The 20,186-nt window shown below is 32.7% G+C and overlaps 2 protein-coding genes across 5 annotated transcripts; one reads left to right on the forward strand and one right to left on the reverse strand.

Moving 5' to 3' along the window:
• Nucleotides 1–6,960: 6,960 nt before the first annotated feature.
• On the forward strand, nucleotides 6,961–10,461 carry LOC108461162 (ras-related protein RABE1c-like). Its single transcript, XM_017760893.2, has 9 exons — nucleotides 6,961–7,009; nucleotides 7,125–7,273; nucleotides 8,505–8,577; nucleotides 8,942–9,042; nucleotides 9,120–9,185; nucleotides 9,474–9,571; nucleotides 9,734–9,796; nucleotides 9,896–9,988; nucleotides 10,095–10,461. Exons 2-9 carry the CDS (start codon nucleotides 7,201–7,203, stop codon nucleotides 10,170–10,172), a joined length of 645 nt encoding a protein of 214 aa, XP_017616382.1. The 5' UTR covers nucleotides 6,961–7,009; nucleotides 7,125–7,200; the 3' UTR covers nucleotides 10,173–10,461.
• A 4,243-nt stretch (nucleotides 10,462–14,704) lies between these two features.
• On the reverse strand, nucleotides 14,705–19,925 carry LOC108461103 (uncharacterized). 4 transcript variants are annotated; one of them, XM_053024029.1, is made up of 7 exons: nucleotides 19,741–19,925; nucleotides 19,556–19,624; nucleotides 19,224–19,330; nucleotides 15,498–16,895; nucleotides 15,355–15,423; nucleotides 15,069–15,267; nucleotides 14,705–14,972 (listed from the first exon to the last, which is right to left on the reverse strand). In XM_053024029.1, the coding sequence occupies exons 3-7, from the start codon at nucleotides 19,224–19,226 to the stop codon at nucleotides 14,902–14,904; spliced, it is 1,740 nt and encodes a 579-aa protein (XP_052879989.1). In that variant the 5' UTR covers nucleotides 19,227–19,330; nucleotides 19,556–19,624; nucleotides 19,741–19,925; the 3' UTR covers nucleotides 14,705–14,901. The 4 variants fall into 4 exon arrangements, with proteins under 4 accessions (XP_052879989.1, XP_052879992.1, XP_052879990.1 ...); XM_053024032.1 differs by lacking the exon at nucleotides 19,556–19,624 and having other exon boundaries at nucleotides 15,498–16,886; XM_053024030.1 differs by lacking the exon at nucleotides 19,556–19,624.
• Between the last annotated feature and the right edge of the window lie 261 nt (nucleotides 19,926–20,186).

The raw sequence follows: 20,186 nt of genomic DNA on the forward strand, positions 1-20,186 counted from the left end.
TCATGTGGCAATCTACGTATATGCCACGTCAGTAAAGTTAACAAATATTAACTTTTCCCTCCATTTCAAGGTAATTTAACAAAAAAATGTAAATTTAAGGACTAAAAGAGAAGAAAAATTAAACGAAAAGCTAAAATGACTTCTTTTGTAAAGTTGGAGTTTCCATTTTATGACAAAAACTATCTTTTCAAGATTTGTGATCGCCTCTCCAAACAATATCATCTCCAAAATTTAAACCCGAATCTTCCTCGAAATACCATATATTTTACCGATGCACATAATATACATATCTTTAACTGTGATTGTAATTTTAAAATAATATAGAAATTATATATATTTGGTAGATTAAAATCCTTATATATATATATAACGTGAAGGTATATACATATGCTTGCTTTCTTTGGCATATCTTTTACTAAAGTTTTACCTTTCGTTATTTTTTGCTTTAGATTTTTTTTCTTCATAAAACCATGAATTTTACCTAAACAACTAACCCACAATAATAACTAAAATTTACCGATTGAATTTTAATTCGATTGGTATAAGTATTGTTGCTAATGTAAGAGGACATGGGTTTAAGTGCGCTGAAGCGTATTATCCTCCTATTTATGGGTTAAGGAGGAATTATGAGTAGTTATAAGCATTGTCTCAGAAAGAACAGATATAATCAGAACCTATAAATTCAATCAACCATACGTGAATTTATATAAAATGAAAAGAAATTTTTTTTTATATTACTACACAATAATTAAAATTAATTAAATTTGATAATTTTATAAGTGGTTTGGAAAGAGATTGATTGTTATAAAATTGTCAAAATAATTTGATAATTTTATTCAAATAAAATAAATATAAACATTTGACCAAGTAAGACTCAAAAGTCAACTACTAAGTTTTCTCATTGTCCTTTTATGTACAATTGTTCTCAACATACGAAGAAAATCGTTTAACAATTAACACGTGTCGTAATATACAGGCAATACTATTTGCCTGCATGCATGCATACATAATATTTAATTTAAAATAAATTATATGGTAGAAAAAATAATAAAATATTTAAGGTCAAAGAAGCTTGTCAGTTAGGTATTGTAATTTCTTTAAATGGTCAAATAAAATAAAATGATAAAAGAAATAACAATCAATTTTCATTTAAAAAATAAAACCTTAATTAATATCTTTAATTCGCATGCAGTCCATGAAATTATAAATAATTCCATTTGTGAACATATGTCCTTTTACTTCAATAAATCAATTTTGTGCAGGCCAGGATACACCATTTTTACATACTAATGAGTTTAAAACCAAGTAACCAGGTACCAATTTGAACCAATAAGCCAAGTTCAGGTACCTAATTGAATAAAAAAAACTTGAGTACAAATTTGAACCTTGAAGTCAAGTGTAGGTACCAAATGTATATTTACCCTATTTTTTATTATTGCTAATTTGTTGGTTAGTGGGCAATTTATGTGGTTACTCTTTTGTAGTTGATCAAATGCCAAAAACTTAGAATCTTTGATGCTTGAATTATTAAGAATTTAAAGGTTCACAACAATTTCAGAATCAAATCATGGTTTAGGTTTATGTTGCTGAACTTTCTCCTTTCCTCTACTGCTCCTCAATTCTCTCACCGCCGCTCTCACGACTCCACCACAGGCTTTTACTCTCAACAAAGCTTGCACTCTTCTGGGTTCTACGTTGCCGCCGCTGCCGTCATTGCTGGAACCCCTTTTGCCTTCAGGTTCTTTTTGGGTATGTTCTTATCTGTGTAATTATTTGGTTGTTTGACGGTGGTGATTAGCAGAACATTTTGGCTTTTCATGGTGTCCTAGCAATTCGTGTCATCATCTGTATGTGTGCACGAGTCATGACTGAATTTGCTTTTCGTATTGCTCAGTGAAGAGTGATGATTTGATTGGACTGAATACTGGTTTTTAATGGAATTTAGGCAATTGGGTTTTGTTTTTGCGGTTTCATATACATTTTTCATGTGTGTATAAGTATGACTATGTTTGCCTTGTTTCTTGATAAATGGTCAGTGTTAGGTTTATGTTAGAATAGTTCAATAGTTTCATTTTCTTGGTTTTTATTACTGTACTATGCAGCTCCTTTGATTCTAATTGCTGTTGGTGTAAATGTGTGACATATTTGTGCATAAATTTGACACTGTTAGCCTAGTGGTTGTGCAGCAGTATTCCCAAGGTTTCTCATTGTAATACTGCTGCGACTGAATATTACATTTGGAGTATACAAACATTATCCAAAGATGATGTTCTTAAATACACTGTAAATGAGTGTAAGGTTGAGTTAAAGCCTCTTTGTTCTGCTTTTGAGTAGAGGCCTTTTGCGATGACGACTTTGAGGTCATTTCTAATGTTCTCTGTTTGAGTTGACGCCATGTGCTACTAATGTTTCATATATGTATGGTTTGAGACACAAGGGCATTTGTAATTGAGCTTGAGATCTTAGGTTGTGAATGAAAGATGCATTTGAATTTGTAAATACCAATGAACCTTGGTTGAAAGTGGATGGCTCAAATACTTTAGGGTGGGTTTAAATGTGTAGTGTGTTTACCTGCTATTAGCATAAAAATAGTGGTGGCGGTGAGATTAGGTAATATAGCGATATTATAACGGAGACAAAAAGTAAGTTAAACGCACCACACCGCACCCCACCGCCCATTCATTTCTACTTAACAATTGTTTCATATATGTATGCTTCTTGATCTTGTAATTCAACTCATCTCTCTATTTAGATAACTTTGCGACTGATTCGTGTAACTTAAGCTATGTAAATAACGATAATGATCTAGTTAATGAGGTCGTGTAAATTATGGTGTAAAAGCAAGTATATGTATGGACATAGTGTTCGATCGAATCGGGTTTAAACAAGTAAAAATTTTTTAAGTTGATCGAGTTGACGAGTCCCGTTTTATCATTCTAACTCAATTTGAAATTTTTTAGAATCAAATCGAGTGAAATGAAATTCGAATCGAGTAAAATTGTTTGAGTTAAATTAAAACAATTAAACATGGCAAATTACCATCTTGTTACCATATAACTAATTCGATTTTAGAGTATATAAATTTGAAATTATATATTTGAAAATTCTTTTAAAGTAAAATAAGAGAAAAAAATTTAAGATCCTTTAGTATAATAAAGTTGAATGGTTAATTTACTTATTGTCCCGAAATTATTGTTTTAGAAATTTTAACTTTTTTTATATATTCTTTAGAATTTTTTAGAATTTTTATTTTAATTTTTATAATTTTAATAAAATAATATTTCAATTTTTATAAATATTTGGATTTTTAATTTTTTTTGTTGATTAGAATTTCTATGATTTATTAGGGTATAAATGTGTATGTTTAGGTTCTAGAAAAATTTATTATGTATTATAATTAATAAATTCTAAACAATATTCGTTATTTGCACATCATCTATGTACTATGCGGTAATTGTGGATTTAATCCTCACGCCTCATTTTGATAAAATTTAATCCTTATACTTCCTTTTAGCTTTGATTTTCAAATGTTTTCATATAAAAATAAATTCTAAAATTCTCTTAATTTTTTTTGCGAAAGTCATTTTGATAACACTTAAATCATCAAGTGTTATAAACTCAAAAGCAAATTAGAAGATTTACAAAAGTTTTTTAATACTCTCAAATCTTTTAAAAATGTATCTAAGCCAAAACAGCAAAGTTTCCCAACAATGTCTCAAGTTACAAGATTATATGTCTCGAGACATGCAAGTTAATCAGCAAATCTTTACTTCACTGGGGCAAGGTCTTAAGACTTGCCATAAAAATCTCGAGACAAGCAAGTTAGTAGCTAAAGTTTTGCTCCAAGGGAGCAAAGTCTTAGGACATGCTCTAGGTATCTTGAAACATGTTACTGATGTCTTGAGACATCTCTTCATTGTTTCAAGACACGTTGTCTTTTAATGGCTATATTTTTTAGCAATGTCTCAAGACATCCGTTATATCTCTCGATACATAGACTTGCAAACTGCATTAAATGTGCAGAATTAATGCTTCCAACAATTAGAAACTCTCTCCAACGACTCTAACATCTCAAAAAAAATGAGAGGATATAAATATGATCCAAGGACAATCAAATGAAGACAAGAAACAATCTTACATAGTTCAAAGAGCAAAAATCCAAATATTTCATTTGCTAGACACATTTTCTTATAAACACTTGTGGGTTTATTTCATAATCGATCTTTCAAGCGTTAGTTTGTATTGTTGAGAGCTAAATCATTGTATATTTTCCTTTAAAAAGTACTTCATTCATTCAATTTTTATTTCTCAATCTATGAGGGTTTACTTAAGGTTTTGGGTAGAAAACCTTAAGGGAAAGCAGTTCTATTCTACCTATTCAAAAGATAGTGTCTTGTAAAGGATATACCTTATCCTTGAAAGATACCAATTAGTGAATTGGAGAGAACCTTTAGTTGTGGTAAGCTAAAATAGTGGAGGTAGGCATTCGAGGTTGAAGCACTATAAATTGTTTAGTGTATATTGAAGATAATAATCAACATCAATGATAGTTCTCTATTGACGGTTTCTTAAAATGCGAGTAGAAATTGATGATTTAACTAAAAAAAAATACCGACTTTGCATAACTCCTTTTCTAAGTTTCATATAAGGCATAAAAAATTGAATGAGATGCTTGAGACACAAAATGCTTTCTTTTACAAAGATGTTTGAGCTATAAGAATTTTCAAAAAGAAAGTTAATTTAAAAACTTCTTTGTTAAACTATTAGCTTAATTTATGATAATTCGTTATCTTGTATCCATTGTTACCAGAAGGGTCATGATAAGTAAATTTATCTTTGGAAGTCATTTATAGAGGGAAACTTAGCAAAAGTGTACGAATTTTTATAGGAATGAACAAAACTCAAAATGAGAAAATCCTAATAAAAAAAGTTGTTGGAATCGATGTCAAAGGATCCAAGAAAATTTGGGTACAAAAAAATAATCCAAAGTTTGATCTTGTGTTTGTAAGAGAGGGAGCATTGCTACAAGGTCAACACTTTAAAGAAGATATCATGATGCTTTGATAGTGGATGACCAATACACATAACTGAAGACAAAATTCATTTCATGGATCAATGTCAAAAGATGAATGAGAAGTTATATTTGGTGACAACTTCAAATGACAAACCAAGGGTATCGGTTCCTTTAGTATATATTATTCAACACTTATTAAAAGTGTACTTTACATCATAGGTCTTAAGCATAATCTTCATAGTATTAGTCAACTTTATGACAAATGCTGTAAGTACATATTGGTTCAGGTCAAATTTGGGCGAAGTTTGGATTGAGTTTTGTATTATTGTTATGTTGTAGTTTTATATGAATTTAATATTTGATTTTTTATTTTTTTACGTTTATATGAATTTGAACATTTTAGGAAAAAAAATTTTATTATTTTTAATTTTCATATATTTTTATTTTAAAAATTATTTTTAAAATTTTTAACTCAAAATGTTTTTCAATGCTTTTCATTTTCTAACAAAATGACCTCTGTTATTTGACTTCCGACAGAAGTTAAAGGTGGGGGAGATTGAAAAAGCTAGGAGACAAGCCATAATAATGATAAATAAATAAAAATAAATGCAAATTTTAAAAAATTAATCGAACCAAAATAAAATTAACCAAATTAACTGAAATTTATATGTTTTTATTTTTTACTTATAACAAGTATAAAACATATAAAAATGATAATTTTCATTTGACCGAATTATTTGAATTAAAACTACATATAATTTATATTATTAATTATTAAGTTCAATTATTTACCCGATTTCGAACCGAATTAATCTATAACCGAATTTTCAAAAAATTATTAACCGACCTCCAACCGAATTAAATTGATTCGATTAGTTAATTCAGTTTTAACGAATTTAAACACTTATAAAATTTTAAAGTATATTTATATAATTTTAATTTAAAATTTAAAGTTTATATATTTTTAATTTATTCAAATTTTACATAAAAATAACTTTTTAAGGTTTTTATTTTAGTATTTTCTATTACTATATACTTTTTGTATTTGTGTTACAAGTTACATAACATACAAATATAATAAAATACATTACAAAATTAAAAATAAGCGGATTGGATATAATTCAAGCTTTGTCCAAACTTAACCCGATCTATTTATTTTATCTGAACTTATTTTTTGAGTCTAATATTTTTACGAACAATTGTTCAAGCCCAAGCTAAGTTGCCTCTTGACCCCTACCCAACTTTTGGGACAATTCCTCGAGCCCAAGCTCAATAGCCTCTTGCTAAATCCAAGTTTGCTGCTCCAACCATTAGCGGCCTTCAAAGAGAAACAGAGAAGAGAGCAAAAGTGACAGATATTATGAGAATAGAGACGTTGAAACATAAGCCATCATTTTTTTTTTTTTTGAGTTCTACTACTTTTTAAAATTTTATTAAAATTTTCATATTCTTTTAGAAATTTTCATTTTTAGAATGTTATGTTTTTATATTTTTTAATTAATTTAACCTAAAATGTCATGTCATCGGTGACATATTATGGCATGTCAACGAAGTCATCAACTGAAGTGATATGTTACGTTGAATAAAAATATTGACCATTAGTTGACAAATAGTTTCATCGATTTTATTATTATTTGAAATTTTCAAAATTTAAAAAGATATTGTTTGATAAACTAAAAATAAATATTGAAATATTGAATTTAAATATAAAATGTGTTTGATATAATACTTAAAATACAGAATATACTTAAACTGTTAGATAAATGTAATTTTTAAAAATTTTAAAATATATATATATATATAGCTTAAAAAAAATAGCATGTGGCCGAGTTCATATAAACAAGGTCTTTGAGCCAATCACATTGCAGAAACTAAATCAAAAAGTGAAGAACAAGAAAAAAGGAAAATCCAAAAACAGAAAAAATGAAAAAGGGCAAATTCCCAAATTAGTTGGACTCTCTCTGTCTCATTTGCTTGCTACCCTCTGCATCTTAGGTTCTCTGTCTCATCTCCTTTCCTCAACTTTAATCTCATTTTATTTTTTAAAAAATTATTTTCTTTGATTTTAATTTGGAAAGAATTTTTTTTTTTTTTGGTTTTATAAATGCAGATAAGTAAGAGAAAAGATCAGATTTTTCTATTTTAAATTGGGATTTTTTTTGTGTGTGTGGTTTTTGAGAGGATCCATGGGTGCACCACCGGCAAGAGCTCGGGCTGATTATGATTACCTTATTAAGCTTCTTTTGATTGGTGATAGTGGTAAGTTCTTTTAAAACATTTATTGGGTTAAGCAATAATATTGATTTTTTATACCATTGAAAAATGGAACATGGGTATTGAAAAAGCTTTGATCTTCTTTTATTTTTTATGGTTTTAATTTATTGGTGTTTAGATTTTGTTGTGAAAGAGACTTGGATTCAGTATGGTATTTGGTTTGAGATTTTATGACTCTGATTATTTATATTGGGTTTGCAATTTTGAGCTTTTCATTAGTTTTAAAGAAATGGCTTTTCTTCATTTTTATTCTGGCCATACTAATTGCTAATTTTTCATAAGCATTAGATATGTTGGGAAATTCAGATTGGAATCATGATGGATGGAACTTTATTTCATTGAAACATAGGAAGTGGCAGATATTTACTGGATTAGCTAAGGTTATATATATATATATATATATATATAACATATTGGGATATGACCTATGAATAGTGTGAATGTGAAATTTTTTATTATCATGAGGCTGCTTCTAGGATTCTATAGTAAATGTTTTTTAGTTAGCAAGTGTCCTATACCTGCTGAAAGGGGAATGACCAATTCGGAACTTTTGGTGGGGTAAAAGTTAGGAACATGCTTTTGTTTATTTTCTTAATTGTAAAGTTCTTTTATATGTATTCTTGATGCTGAGACTTGCATATGGATCATTTGTTGTGCCGTCCCATAGAAAAGTTGATGATAGGAAGCTTTGAAACACTAACTAAACCCGATGTAACATAGGAAACAGAATTGCTTTTGTTGCATTTGACACTTTTTTGTTGATTTGACGTAGAGAGGCATGCCGTATATGGCTGATCATACAAGTTAAAGAGAATGATCATGTAATCTCATTCTTGAGCTCGAAATAAGCTGAGGTGCTGAACTGTGGCCAAGCTAACTCAAAAAGCCTTCAACGCTTTTGTTCATTTATATTTCACTAAATACCTATATGCAAACATGTATTTAACAGCATGGTTGCATGTGGTAGATATTAGGCTTTTTTCTCTCGCAATGAAACTTCTAACTCCAGCCTAACAATTTGGCTTTATTTTAGTGTGGAACAGCAGTTTCCGTTGTCATCTCATTTCTCTATTTTTAATAGCTGGAACTAACGTGGGCTTATGTGGACCCATGCAAAATGGTTTTATCGGTTCCGGCATTGTAGGTCAATAACATGCTAAGTTTTCTCAAGCTTTGATTTTTCCCGACAGTGATTTTCTCATTTGAATTTATGCAGGTGTGGGGAAGAGTTGTCTGCTTTTACGTTTTTCTGACGGTTCCTTTACTACTAGTTTCATAACAACTATCGGGTTTGTATCCCTAGAAACTCCTGAAAATTACTTGTAAAAGTCATTTTGCAGTTTCTTGTCATTTGGCTTGAGAAGTGTGAATACTAAGAGGAGCATTTAGAGTGTAGCGTTAGAGGAACTTAATAATGTGACTAACCGTGGAGAACTGAGGATGATTTGCACCATTTGGTTACTTCCAAAAAAATTGCAACATTCTGGGGATGGAATAGAATTTACTATACTGCAATCCTAGCTTTCATTCCTCCATTTACTTCTCTACATTATATCGGTTGAGGCATCTATTCTGCTCATACTCTAAGATTCAGAAGTTTTGATAACTTTGTATAACATTTTCTCTTATTGACCGTTCCATTTTCCTTGGCAGCATTGATTTTAAGATAAGAACCATTGAGCTTGATGGTAAGCGGGTCAAATTGCAAATCTGGGATACAGCTGGTCAAGAGCGATTTCGAACTATTACAACAGGTTTGAATAGGCTTCTGCTGGTTGGATTTATATTTTATTTTCAAATTATTATGACAGAATCGTTCATACTTCTGCAGCTTACTACCGTGGAGCCATGGGGATTTTGCTGGTTTATGATGTTACTGATGAGTCATCTTTCAACAGTAATTTCCAACTTCATTAATTCTGTATTTGGCATATAGGTGAAATTGTCAAATTAGACAGATTCATAAGCCATTGTTGTTGAATGATTTCTGTCATTTGCATGCTCGTCTCCTTCATTGGGTTAGGCATGAAAGTAATAGTGGATCCTCCTCATCGCATAGTTGATTCTCCTCATTGCTGCTTTTGTTGGGATGGTTTAGGATTTCTATCTGTCGGAATGGAGTTTCTTTACATTGTCTCCTACATCTCTTGCGAGTCTTATAGAGCCAGCTTCTATTCTTTTACAGATATTCGGAATTGGATTCGCAATATTGAACAACATGCTTCAGACAATGTCAACAAGATACTGGTTGGAAACAAGGCTGACATGGATGAGAGCAAAAGGGTAAGACTTTTCCCTACAAGTTTTTACGGAAGATCTTGTTTGTATTGGTGGTTAGATTGTTGGTTCATTAGGTCTCCTTATTCCTCGTACATATATATATACATACATATGAGCCAGACACATTTCTTGAGTACTAGTCGGAATTAATCTCTTCTTTCCCAGGCTGTGCCAACCTCCAAGGGTCAAGCCCTCGCTGATGAGTATGGTATCAAGTTCTTCGAAACTGTAAGTTGCATGTTTGCTGCTGACTTGACCTTTTCTTTTGTAATGCTACTGACCAATTTTTTTTTTTTTGGCTACTACAAAACCAATGGAAATCTGCAGAGTGCAAAGACGAATTTGAATGTGGAGGAGGTTTTCTTTTCAATAGCCACCGACATTAAGCAAAGGCTTACAGAGTCTGATAACAAGGCTGAGGTATTCTCTCTTCTTTGGAATTTTTATTTTTCTTTATTCACCTTGATTAACCCTTCAACCACTACGTGGTCTCAAAATGACGGATGCCTTGTTTTTACGGTTACAGCCTACTGGACTCAAAATTAATAAGCAAGACTCAGCAGCAGCTAGTCAAGCTGCTCAAAAGTCGGGTTGCTGTGGATAAAGCGAACAAAAAAAGGCCTGCAGATTCGAAATGGAAGGTTCGGCTTCACAGTCACTCTAAATGTAAAACTAATCATAACGACATTATGGGGGTTTGATGTATTTATCTCTTATTTTCTTTCCAACTACCAGGCTTAGCTTGTGAAAGGCAGTTCCTTCTTTCTTTCTTTTTTTTCAGTTAATTTGTGGAATTTTATAAGCATATCTTTGATCTTATTGAATTCAAGTGACCCATGTTATGTACTTGTCTTGCTATAGATAGATAATCTGAATTCAAGTTTCGGTATAAAGGAGGTCTTAACCTAGGTATAGGGGAAAGGATTCTGATTGCCGGGATTCAATCCCCGAACTTGCTGAATAACACCTCTTAAGGGTAACTGTATGAATCTGAGTTAAGCTCAGGAGATCTTGGTTTCACTTATGTTTATGTCTGTTTTTTTGGAGATGTCATTATCCTCCATGTTTGTAAGATTCTGAGCCATGAGCTTGGCCTGAAGGGTTGGTGCCCTTTGGATTTTCATGTTCAGGTCTTACAGCCTCTGGATATCTTTTCTAAAGATTCATCCTATGCTTTGCTGGTTGTTTGAACTAGATTAGAAATCTGGCGGGGTATTAATCCAGAGAGAGGCATCAGTCTAGTTGACCAGGAACTGGTATGAACCTGACTAAAATATTTGGGTTTTTCTTAGTTTTTATATGAATATATTAATTTTTATCCATGTGGATGCCACATTTCGCATTCAAATCGGCTAAAATTTTCAAGTGGCATGTTCTTATAGGTGTCACAAGTCAGTCATTTTTCTAAAACCGCTAACATTATTGAATTGAACCAGATAAAAAAAAGTTTAGATACCGAAATGGTATATATATATACACACGTGGTCAAACCATGCTTTAAGCCTTTTCTTTTCTAAGGCTATATTTGATAAATTGAAAATTAAATGTTGAAAAATAAATACTGAAAAATTAAAGTTTAAATTTAAGTTATAAAATATGTTTGGTATTTTATTTAAAATTAAATATTGAATATAATTAAATTGTTTGATAAAAGATAATATAATCTCAAATGAAATGAAATAAAATAAAATAATTATTAAATTTATTCTTTATTAAGTTATAAGTAGGTCTTTATTTATTTATCATTTTTTCTTTTTTAAATAATTATTTTTTAATATTTTATTATATTTTTATAGGACATTTGGATTTCACTTGCGGAGTTTAAAAATGTAGTAATTTATTTTTAAATTACATATAAAATGATTGGTTGACAATTTTTACTTTCAAATTGATTTTTAGGATATGTATACGTTGAAATAAAGAAATTAAAATTATTTTCAGAATAATATTTTTAAAATTAATTTTTTCATTTTAAAATGATGTATAAAATGTGATTCCTCGTATTCACTTATATATTGGGTGGGATTTGTAACGACTGCATTTCCCTTGAGATTAGACGGTGCTCTGTTCTCTCTTTTCAGCGAACTCTGTACCTCCAACTCTCCCCTTTCTCCTTTCATCTAATCTCTTCTGTTTTCATCATGAATCGTAATGGACAACAGCCTGGCGAACCGGCTAGACGCGGTCGCGGGGGAGGCCACCCTCCACGTCGTCGTGGCCCTCGGGTCGAGCATCAACAACAACAACGACCGGCCGGTGATCCCAGACCTCGCGCCCCCACCGGACCTCCTCGTCCTGCCTTTCTCCAAACCGGAAACACACCTCAACGTAACGATCCACTCTGGACGACTGGTGTTGCCGGGGCGGAACTGGTGCCTGATCATGACGTACAATACGTCTATTCTAGTTTGGAGGCTCTACCTCACGTTACCTCAGTGTTGTCTGGCGCTTATTCCGCCTCAGCACCTGCTTTTGCACGGTGTGTACCTGAAAGCGCTTTTGCGTATTATGCTGCCGTTTGCTGCTGGTTTCGTGTAGTGCACCTCCAGAAGGGTAATTCTCTCTTTCTTTCACGTGACGAAGAGAGGTTTGTTGAGCAAGTCTCTGCGTTACAGCTCCGTCTTCCGTTGCTCCTAGCCCACTATCTATCGGGAGTGGGCAACACTCGGGTGCCTTCCGGTCGAGACATCCGGTTCAGACTCCCAAACCGTCCTCCTCTTGTGCGTACTCAAAACACTCCAGGATGGTTTGGTCGAGTGTCTCCCGAGACCCAGGGATGGTATTCTTCCTATCCTTGTTTAGCTGTATACGCTTCTAAAGTCCTGGCTGACCTTGATCCTGGTGAGTATGCGCGTCATTGGGATTTCCCTCAGGAAATCGTACCTGAAGCTCCCGGGGGGGGAGGCCCCTCTCTTTCTCTTCTGGGGTACTCTAACAGATCACGCCTTTCCATCACAGAGGCAGTTCTTGGAAGATTGTAAAGTGTTCGCTGATGAGCCCTTTGAGTCAGCTAATCTTTCCTTTTGCCTCAACTTGAATCTCCTTTACGCTGTGCAGAACGAACTTGATGCAGCTAGAGGGATGAAGACTTCTCCTCTTCCAACTCTTTTGTTAGGGAGCCAGGCACAGTTGGGTCGAGTCTTTTTTGAAGACGAGCTCGCTGCAATAGCGAATAAGGCTGCTGTTTTCAAGTGCGCTTACAAGTTACCAGCTGAAATATCTTTTGCTGCTACAGCCTTTTGTTACCGGGTAGTTCATGACACTGATCAACTGAATGAAATGCTTGTCGATCCACCTTGGGTTGTTTGGAGATTCTGCGTTGGTCAGCGTGAAAACACAAGTTATGAGTACGCAATCCGCGCCAACCAATGGAGAGATTATGAGCCTTCTTTTCTCAATCTTTCAGCCATCACTACTACTTCTTACCTCTTGAAGGCGAGATTACAAGCATTTGAGCGGGCTTTATTAGGGTAATGCTATATTGGTCCTAAGCATGAGGCTAAACTGTTAGACTTGCGGGTCGAACCTTGTCAGATTCAAGGTTAAAAAGCTATGACGAATGTGGAACAAACCTTACATATAACTTTTGAGATAGTTTTATGGTAATTATAAAAGAATTTTATACTTTTTTTTATGAGTATTTTGAGTTTTGTATTGAAGGTTTTGGGTAATATATATTACATTTAGGTTAATTTTCTTTATATTATAGATTCGTTTGTTTCCTTATTTACTGAAAGGTTTTAATTCTTCTTCACTTTTATTATCTCGTTGTTTATACGGGTTGATCCCCAACAAATCCATTTTAGAAAATATTTTTATTCTTAAATTATGTATTTGTAAGTATTGATATATTAATTCAAATATTCACTCACATGTGCTGGTTAAGTATTAGTTCATTTGGTATAGACATTGTTATCAATGTAGAAATATGTGAATTCAAGTATATTTAAATATAATCAAAATTTATAATAAAATTATTTAAAATATATATATATATTATGTTAACTTGATATTCATAAATTTACTTGAAAAACAATTTTGAAAAAGAATTTATATCATCAATTAATTAATTTTAAAATAATATATTTGAAGGGGTTGGCAGACATCTTGTTTTAAAATTCATATCTAACCACATCAAAAGTTTTTTTTCAATTATTGCCTATTTATGTGCGAAATAATTTCAATTTATTATATTTCACCCTCATAAATAAAAATATAAGTTAGAGAATAAGATGTAAATATAATTCTATATTGATTATGCACCAGATTTTGATTGGATATATAAATCCTTTTCCATATTATCATTGAATTTATGGCTAAAGAAAGAATATTTTTTTCATTAAAAAAATGAAATTTTACCAAACATACAAAATTTGATGCTTCGAGAATCAGTCTAATAGAAAACAATATGCATGAAATAATACCACTAAAAACACTTGAGAATTAAAGAGCGGATATAACCAAAATCAATAACTACATTTCAGCGACCAAAATTGTTTCTAAAAGTTAAGAGATAATTAATATCATAACAGTTAAGAGATAGTTAATATCATAACGATGGATACGTCATTTTTTTTTTTTAAATTGGTGTATTCCAATATCTATTTATTTCGATATATTATTTTGAATTTATCAAAATTTAAAAAAATAATTTACAAAAATTAAATAAATGATGTTAAATAAATTTTAAATATAAAATACTTATACACCAACAATGCAAATTTATCATAATGGTAAAAGGATTAAAATTTTATTTTATAATTTTTTTAATATTATTCGTGTGGCGCATAATGTCTCAGCATGTGCAACCAAAACTGGAGGGCCTGATTCAGTCATTGGTTAAAAGATCATCCTTACCCTACATACCGATTATAGAATGTCAGAAATGCAGATTGGTCCATCACATACTAGGAGATCTACAACATACAATAGCAAAGATTGCGACAACTCAATAGGCCATGCTAGAATGAGGCAGACCATTCACATACCATACGGCACAAACGCCACTCCAACTGAGGGCCTTTGCAGCATTTACTTGCCCTAGTTTGGATGAAGTCGACAAGAGACATTGTAAAATGAATGCTTTGCCCAACATGATGGATAATATGCAGAAACTCTAGATTTCAATCATAAACATTTAGAAAAGCTAGATTCTATGATTGATCAAAATATAAAGGTCACATTTAGAAAATTTCAGAAACCCATGATAACTGTTCACATCCATTTACCCAGCTTAATTAAATTCCCAAAACATGTCTATAATTTAGTATAATATGCATACTGCTCTGCCCAAATCTGACTTGCCTCACAAGCTTCGAAAGGCAGTCTTCATCTCAAGATGACACAACAGCATTGTCCTTTCCATAGATACGCTGAAGTTCGCGGGTGGCAGCTTGATATGATGCTGAGAAAAAAAGGAAGAAGGAATTTGAGAGAGAGAATTTACGAAATGGACCTTTAAGGTAAGCATCGTGACAGTCAACCGAAACAATCATATTACCTTTCCAGATGCGAAAGTTCTTCTGATTGATTTGAGACCCTGTCACATTTTGAATTACATCAAAAAGCTTCTCCTGTGGAGTGTTCTTGAGCTCTTGAACAACAGCATAGATGGTCTTTCCATTCTCAAAGTAAATATGATTGTTGGGGTGTTTGGTCTTGCAATTAGCATGGTGCTCAAACTCATATGCATTCAAAGCCTGCAAAATAAGGCAACGTACTCGAATTTAACAATCTTGTTGGTATCTTAAACACTGAAAAGCGGTGTCACTATTTGAGTTGCTTACTTTCTTAAAGTTGCAGTCTTTACAGCCACACATATACCCAGTCCCTTGTATGTACCCTTTAAGACTTTTCTGCAAAGGATAAAGTTACGTTGCATAAGTGATATTCCATGGGTGAAAAAGTTCAAGCATAGGAAAAAACTCACCTCCCGCGACCAGGAAACATACTTCACAACAACCCCATCAAGCATACCAGTTGACAACAAACTTTTGACATTGGAAGGGAAATTGTTGGAAGAAACCTTTTTAGCTGTCTTTGATTCTTTCTGCTTTGGGTTGGTATCAGTTCTACTAATATTTTTAGGGGCAGTATTTACATTTGATGCTGGATTTGATTCAATTAACTCTACCTGGCTAGGCGCTTCTGAAGCTTGTACTGAACTCTGATTATTCATCAACAAGTCATAGCCACTAATAATATTGCCAGAGGGATTTGTCTCAGGTTCATCATTGAAGCTGCCGAAAGATATGGTATTGCTCTCACCCTTGTTGTAGTTTTGATGCATAGATAGAATACTGGACTCTCCTTTATCTTGTGTAGGAGCCATTGCTGTGATGTTACACCCTGCCTTATGATAGGATGGTTGCATTGGTATATTATCATCTTCCTTATCAAAAGAGGGTACCATTGAAATCAGATTCGCATTTGGTTGGCCATATGCAGAGGAAATGAAATTTCCCTGCCCCTTACCATAGGAAGGGCTCAATGAAGTTAAATTGGCATCTCCCTTGCCATATGACTGACCCATTGAAATAAAATTGCCATCTTCCTTGTCGAAAGGCAGACCTACTGACAAGATACTCTCATTTCCCTTGTTGTAATTGTGGCCCATTGATATGAAGTCACCAGCTCTCTTGTTAAAGGTGTGCCCCATTGCAATAAAATTGCCATCTTCCTTTGTAAATGTGGGGCCCATTGAGATGGTATTTTCATCTCCGCTACCATAAGGAAGGTCCAGCGATATAGCATTGTTACAACTTGTACTGTAAGCAGTAGACATTGAAACCAAGCCATTAACACCTCTACTATATGGCTGTCCCATGGATGCTGGCATGCCATTGGTGGAATCCTTAACTTGGTTAACTTTAACTTTCCTTATTCCTCCAAAATTGAGACACGAGGCATCTTCACTGGTTTGAGATATAGACAAACCCATTGATGAGCTATTAACATATTGATCCTCAAAATCCTTTCTTCCCATATTCATGTTTCCACTATCAATAGAAGAAATGTTCCTATCAACTAGGTTGACAGTTTGCATAGGCCCAGATCCAAATAGGCGGTCACTGAATTGGCCAGAAACTGACTGAAAGGAACCAGTGTGCCAAGGAGAAACATTGATGTCTGCAATTCCTGAAACTGGCCGGTTGTCAACTGATTCTATAGCTTGCTTCTTGTTGCTGAACAAATCTGGTGCAGCAGCATCGGTAAACCAGTCATGACCACGCTTTGGTTCAGATCTTGAAGAATTATCATAATTCATGTCTCCATCAGTTAGACATGCATCATCTCTTGGCATCCAAAAACCTTTTTGCTGGAAAGACTGCCCAAAATCAATAATACAAAGAATAAAGTGTGAAATTCAAAGCAATTTTCACCATACAATAACAAAGAGGTTAACTACACATTAATTCTATTGGGAACTTTATTAATATAGAGAAAACTTTAGATTCATATAGTTTCTTCTCGGATCAAGTTTCTCATCAGTGTATTTGGATCAAAAGTATGTCACCCAAACGAGTAGGATAGAATATTACTAATAAAAATAAAAATAAAAATCTAAAGTAACAAAATATCAAACGTTACAAATAAAACACCTTGCAAGTTAGAAGCTCAATACGTAACCCTGCAACATTCAGTTACTTCTATTTGTTTTTTCCTTTTATCTTAATATGTTATCTAAATATGGAGCAAGCAGATGCAAGGCAAGTACAAGAATAATTTGTATCAGACAAGTAGCACGAACAGAAGGCACTCTGGCTCATTCATGTGAATTATCAACCTTAAAGATTTTTGTTATTTCATGTCTAGAAGCTTAGGCATAACGATGAAGATGAAATAATGACAGAACTAACCAAAAGAATGACATATGTTAATACGATAATGATTGTATTTCTGGATGATATGAATATATGCACCAGATCATAGAATTGAAATGAGAACCATTTTAAGTTTTGAAAAGCATGGGCAAATGCCCATGAATTAGTATCTGTTGTTGAGTTTATATATTTTTCTGATGATCAATAAAATGATAAGAGAAAAAAGATCATTTCTGTGGGTGGTCAAGGAAAAACTAAAAAGAAATCTTATTTATCAAGGTGTTGTTTTTGTACAATTTCATTAAATTTGTACCAAGTTCCACTTCAATATTTTAAGAATAGTTGAGCAAAAATTTCAGTTGACATAACAAACAAATTAATGGACCTCATCGACTGACCGACCAATCAATCCATCCATCCATCTATCTAGCTATATATTTGATTATGCTAAAGTCTATAATAACGACATTTCTTTTACATAAAAATGCTCAAATGCAATTAAGGGATCTCATTGATCTATTTGATTATGTTAAAGTTTAAATAACGACAAAAATCTTTCTGTTTTAGAAGGATACTACAACTTAAACGGCCAATTGACTCTCGCACCACCATCCAATGCCTATCAAAAGGGAAACATGCAGAAAAACTAGCAGCTCGTAAATGCAAGTGGTTTCAATCAGCATGTCAATAAGGTGCCAGAAACTAGCGGAAAACTTCAAAAATTGTTTAACCAAATATATATCACCATGTCAATACATTTAAATTACTCAATTCCAACATAATGGACCTGCACATAAGTCACCTTATCTTTGTACATATGGCACATAATATTTAAACTTAGAAAATAATATATTCAGTAATATCTGCATCAATGTGCTACATGTGCAGTACAATTAGGTAGATTACAAAACTTGAATTCCTCAAAGCAGCTAAATAACGGAAGCTAAAATCGATCAACATATACGCATCTCTTAGATATTTTATCAGTAACAACAACTTTCCTTAAGACCTTTAAATTCCTTACAGCTCCAAAATAATGGAATCGAACGCTAATCACAATAACCGCGTATCTGAGGCATGTGATCATAATACATTCAAATTTCTTCAAAGTTCCGACATAACGGAACTTGAATTCCTCAAAGCTACTAAATAACGGAAGCTAAAATCAATCATCACATATGCATCTCTTAGATATTTTATCGATAACAACAACGTTCCTTAAGACATTTAAGTTCCTTACAGCTCCAAAATAATGCAGTCTAAAACTAATCACCATAACTCACCAGAACCATGTATCCAAGGCATGTGATAATAATACATTCAAATCTCTTCAAAGTTCCAACATAAGGGAACCAAATACAAATCAACATGCTCATATTTAAGGCAAATAATTATCACGATTACTGTTTTAGAACATTTAAATTCCTCGAAACTTCAACATATTGCATCCTAACATAAATCAACAAATAAACATATCTAAAGCATAACAACATCCTGATGACATTTATTTATACATTTTAAATTTCTTGCACCAAATCTTTAGCTGTAATAGAAAAGTTACATTCAACTAATAATATTCAACTTAGTGCAGCAAATTAAAAATTCTCCATGTAAGCACTTTAACTCATTTAAACCATAATCAAATCAAACACAAATTAAAATGGATCCAAGAACACCAAACAAAAATGAAATCTTAAAAAAAAAAAAGCACTCCTAAAAAGGGAAAAAAGGCCAGAAAAAACAGATTCAAAATCATTAACAAGAAAGAGCCGGAACTTAAACAAAACAATTGCATGCAATAGAAAAGGCTACAATAAGTGCTAGGATCATACCATTTCTCGCCAATCTCTCAACTCAATTAGCAAGTTAATAACTCTCTTGCAATTAAACTCGTCTTCACTCAATCCAAAAACAAGCTTCTTTCACCTTCCATAAAAACCTTGAAAAGATCAAACAAAAAATAATCAAATCAATCGAGTTTTAATCACAAATTGTACATGCATTAATTGAAAATTCAAATTTTGCATATTCAGAAAAACTAATAAATATTTTTCTTCTTTTCCACTGTAATTTACAGGGAGGAATTTAAACATGCCTTTCCGAGCAATGGCGAAAACAAAAAACCTAGAAATTAAAAATAAATGAAATATAGCTTATTTAATACCTTTTCCGGAAAGATCGCCGGTTAGAATTCCCGGCGAGAACTTGCCGGAGAAATTCAACCAAAGTTCCTCTGTAAAATAATTTTATTATTTTATTATTTTTCTTTTTTTCTTTTTCCTAATTCATTTGAAGTGAAGGAAGTAGAGTAGAATTATACACTGAGGAAGCAACTGAAACATTTCAAACCTTTAAATATTGAGCAGACGAAAGAACCTATAACCTCCACCGCGGCAGCATTTTCAATTATGGACCTTTTTAATCTCGGTCGAACATCTCGAGGTGAAGACTTGTAGTGGGCCCCACATGATAAAAAGGCCTATCTCGACCGTTAAATATGCCTTCCACAAACTGGCTTCGCTTCGTAATGAAACCCGTTCAAGTTTTCTGAAAACGGCTGATTTTGTAATGCAAAAGGTTGTCTTCCACGTGGCATTTCGTGATTGGTTTACACCTGTCGTTGTCTTAGAAGCGGGAAATTGTCTGTGGTTAAGAGTAGGGAAGAAGGTTTGTTATATATACGTGGACCAATCAGACCTTGCCATGTCATCCCTGGGAAGACAAGTTAGTAAACATTGGGGGTAGGTAAGTATCAAATTAATGGTGCTTTGTTATCTTTAATTAAGTTGTTGTTC

The sequence above is a fragment of the Gossypium arboreum genome, chromosome 13 (assembly GCF_025698485.1).
Source record: "Gossypium arboreum isolate Shixiya-1 chromosome 13, ASM2569848v2, whole genome shotgun sequence".
Taxonomy (NCBI): domain Eukaryota; kingdom Viridiplantae; phylum Streptophyta; class Magnoliopsida; order Malvales; family Malvaceae; genus Gossypium; species Gossypium arboreum.

Bases quoted from the DNA above. Each gene is read 5' to 3' on its own strand.
- LOC108461103 (XM_053024030.1), bottom strand. The intron at 15,424-15,497 runs GTGAGTTTTTTC...TATCCTTTGCAG, and splicing joins ATGTTTCCTGGTCGCGGGAG to AAAAGTCTTAAAGGGTACAT. The intron at 14,973-15,068 runs GTAATATGATTG...TTTTTTTCTCAG, and splicing joins GAACTTTCGCATCTGGAAAG to CATCATATCAAGCTGCCACC.
- LOC108461162 (XM_017760893.2), top strand. From the start codon at position 7,201: ATGGGTGCACCACCGGCAAGAGCTCGGGCTGATTATGATTACCTTATT. The intron at 9,043-9,119 runs GTTTGAATAGGC...ATACTTCTGCAG, and splicing joins ATTTCGAACTATTACAACAG to CTTACTACCGTGGAGCCATG. The intron at 9,186-9,473 runs GTAATTTCCAAC...ATTCTTTTACAG, and splicing joins TGATGAGTCATCTTTCAACA to ATATTCGGAATTGGATTCGC.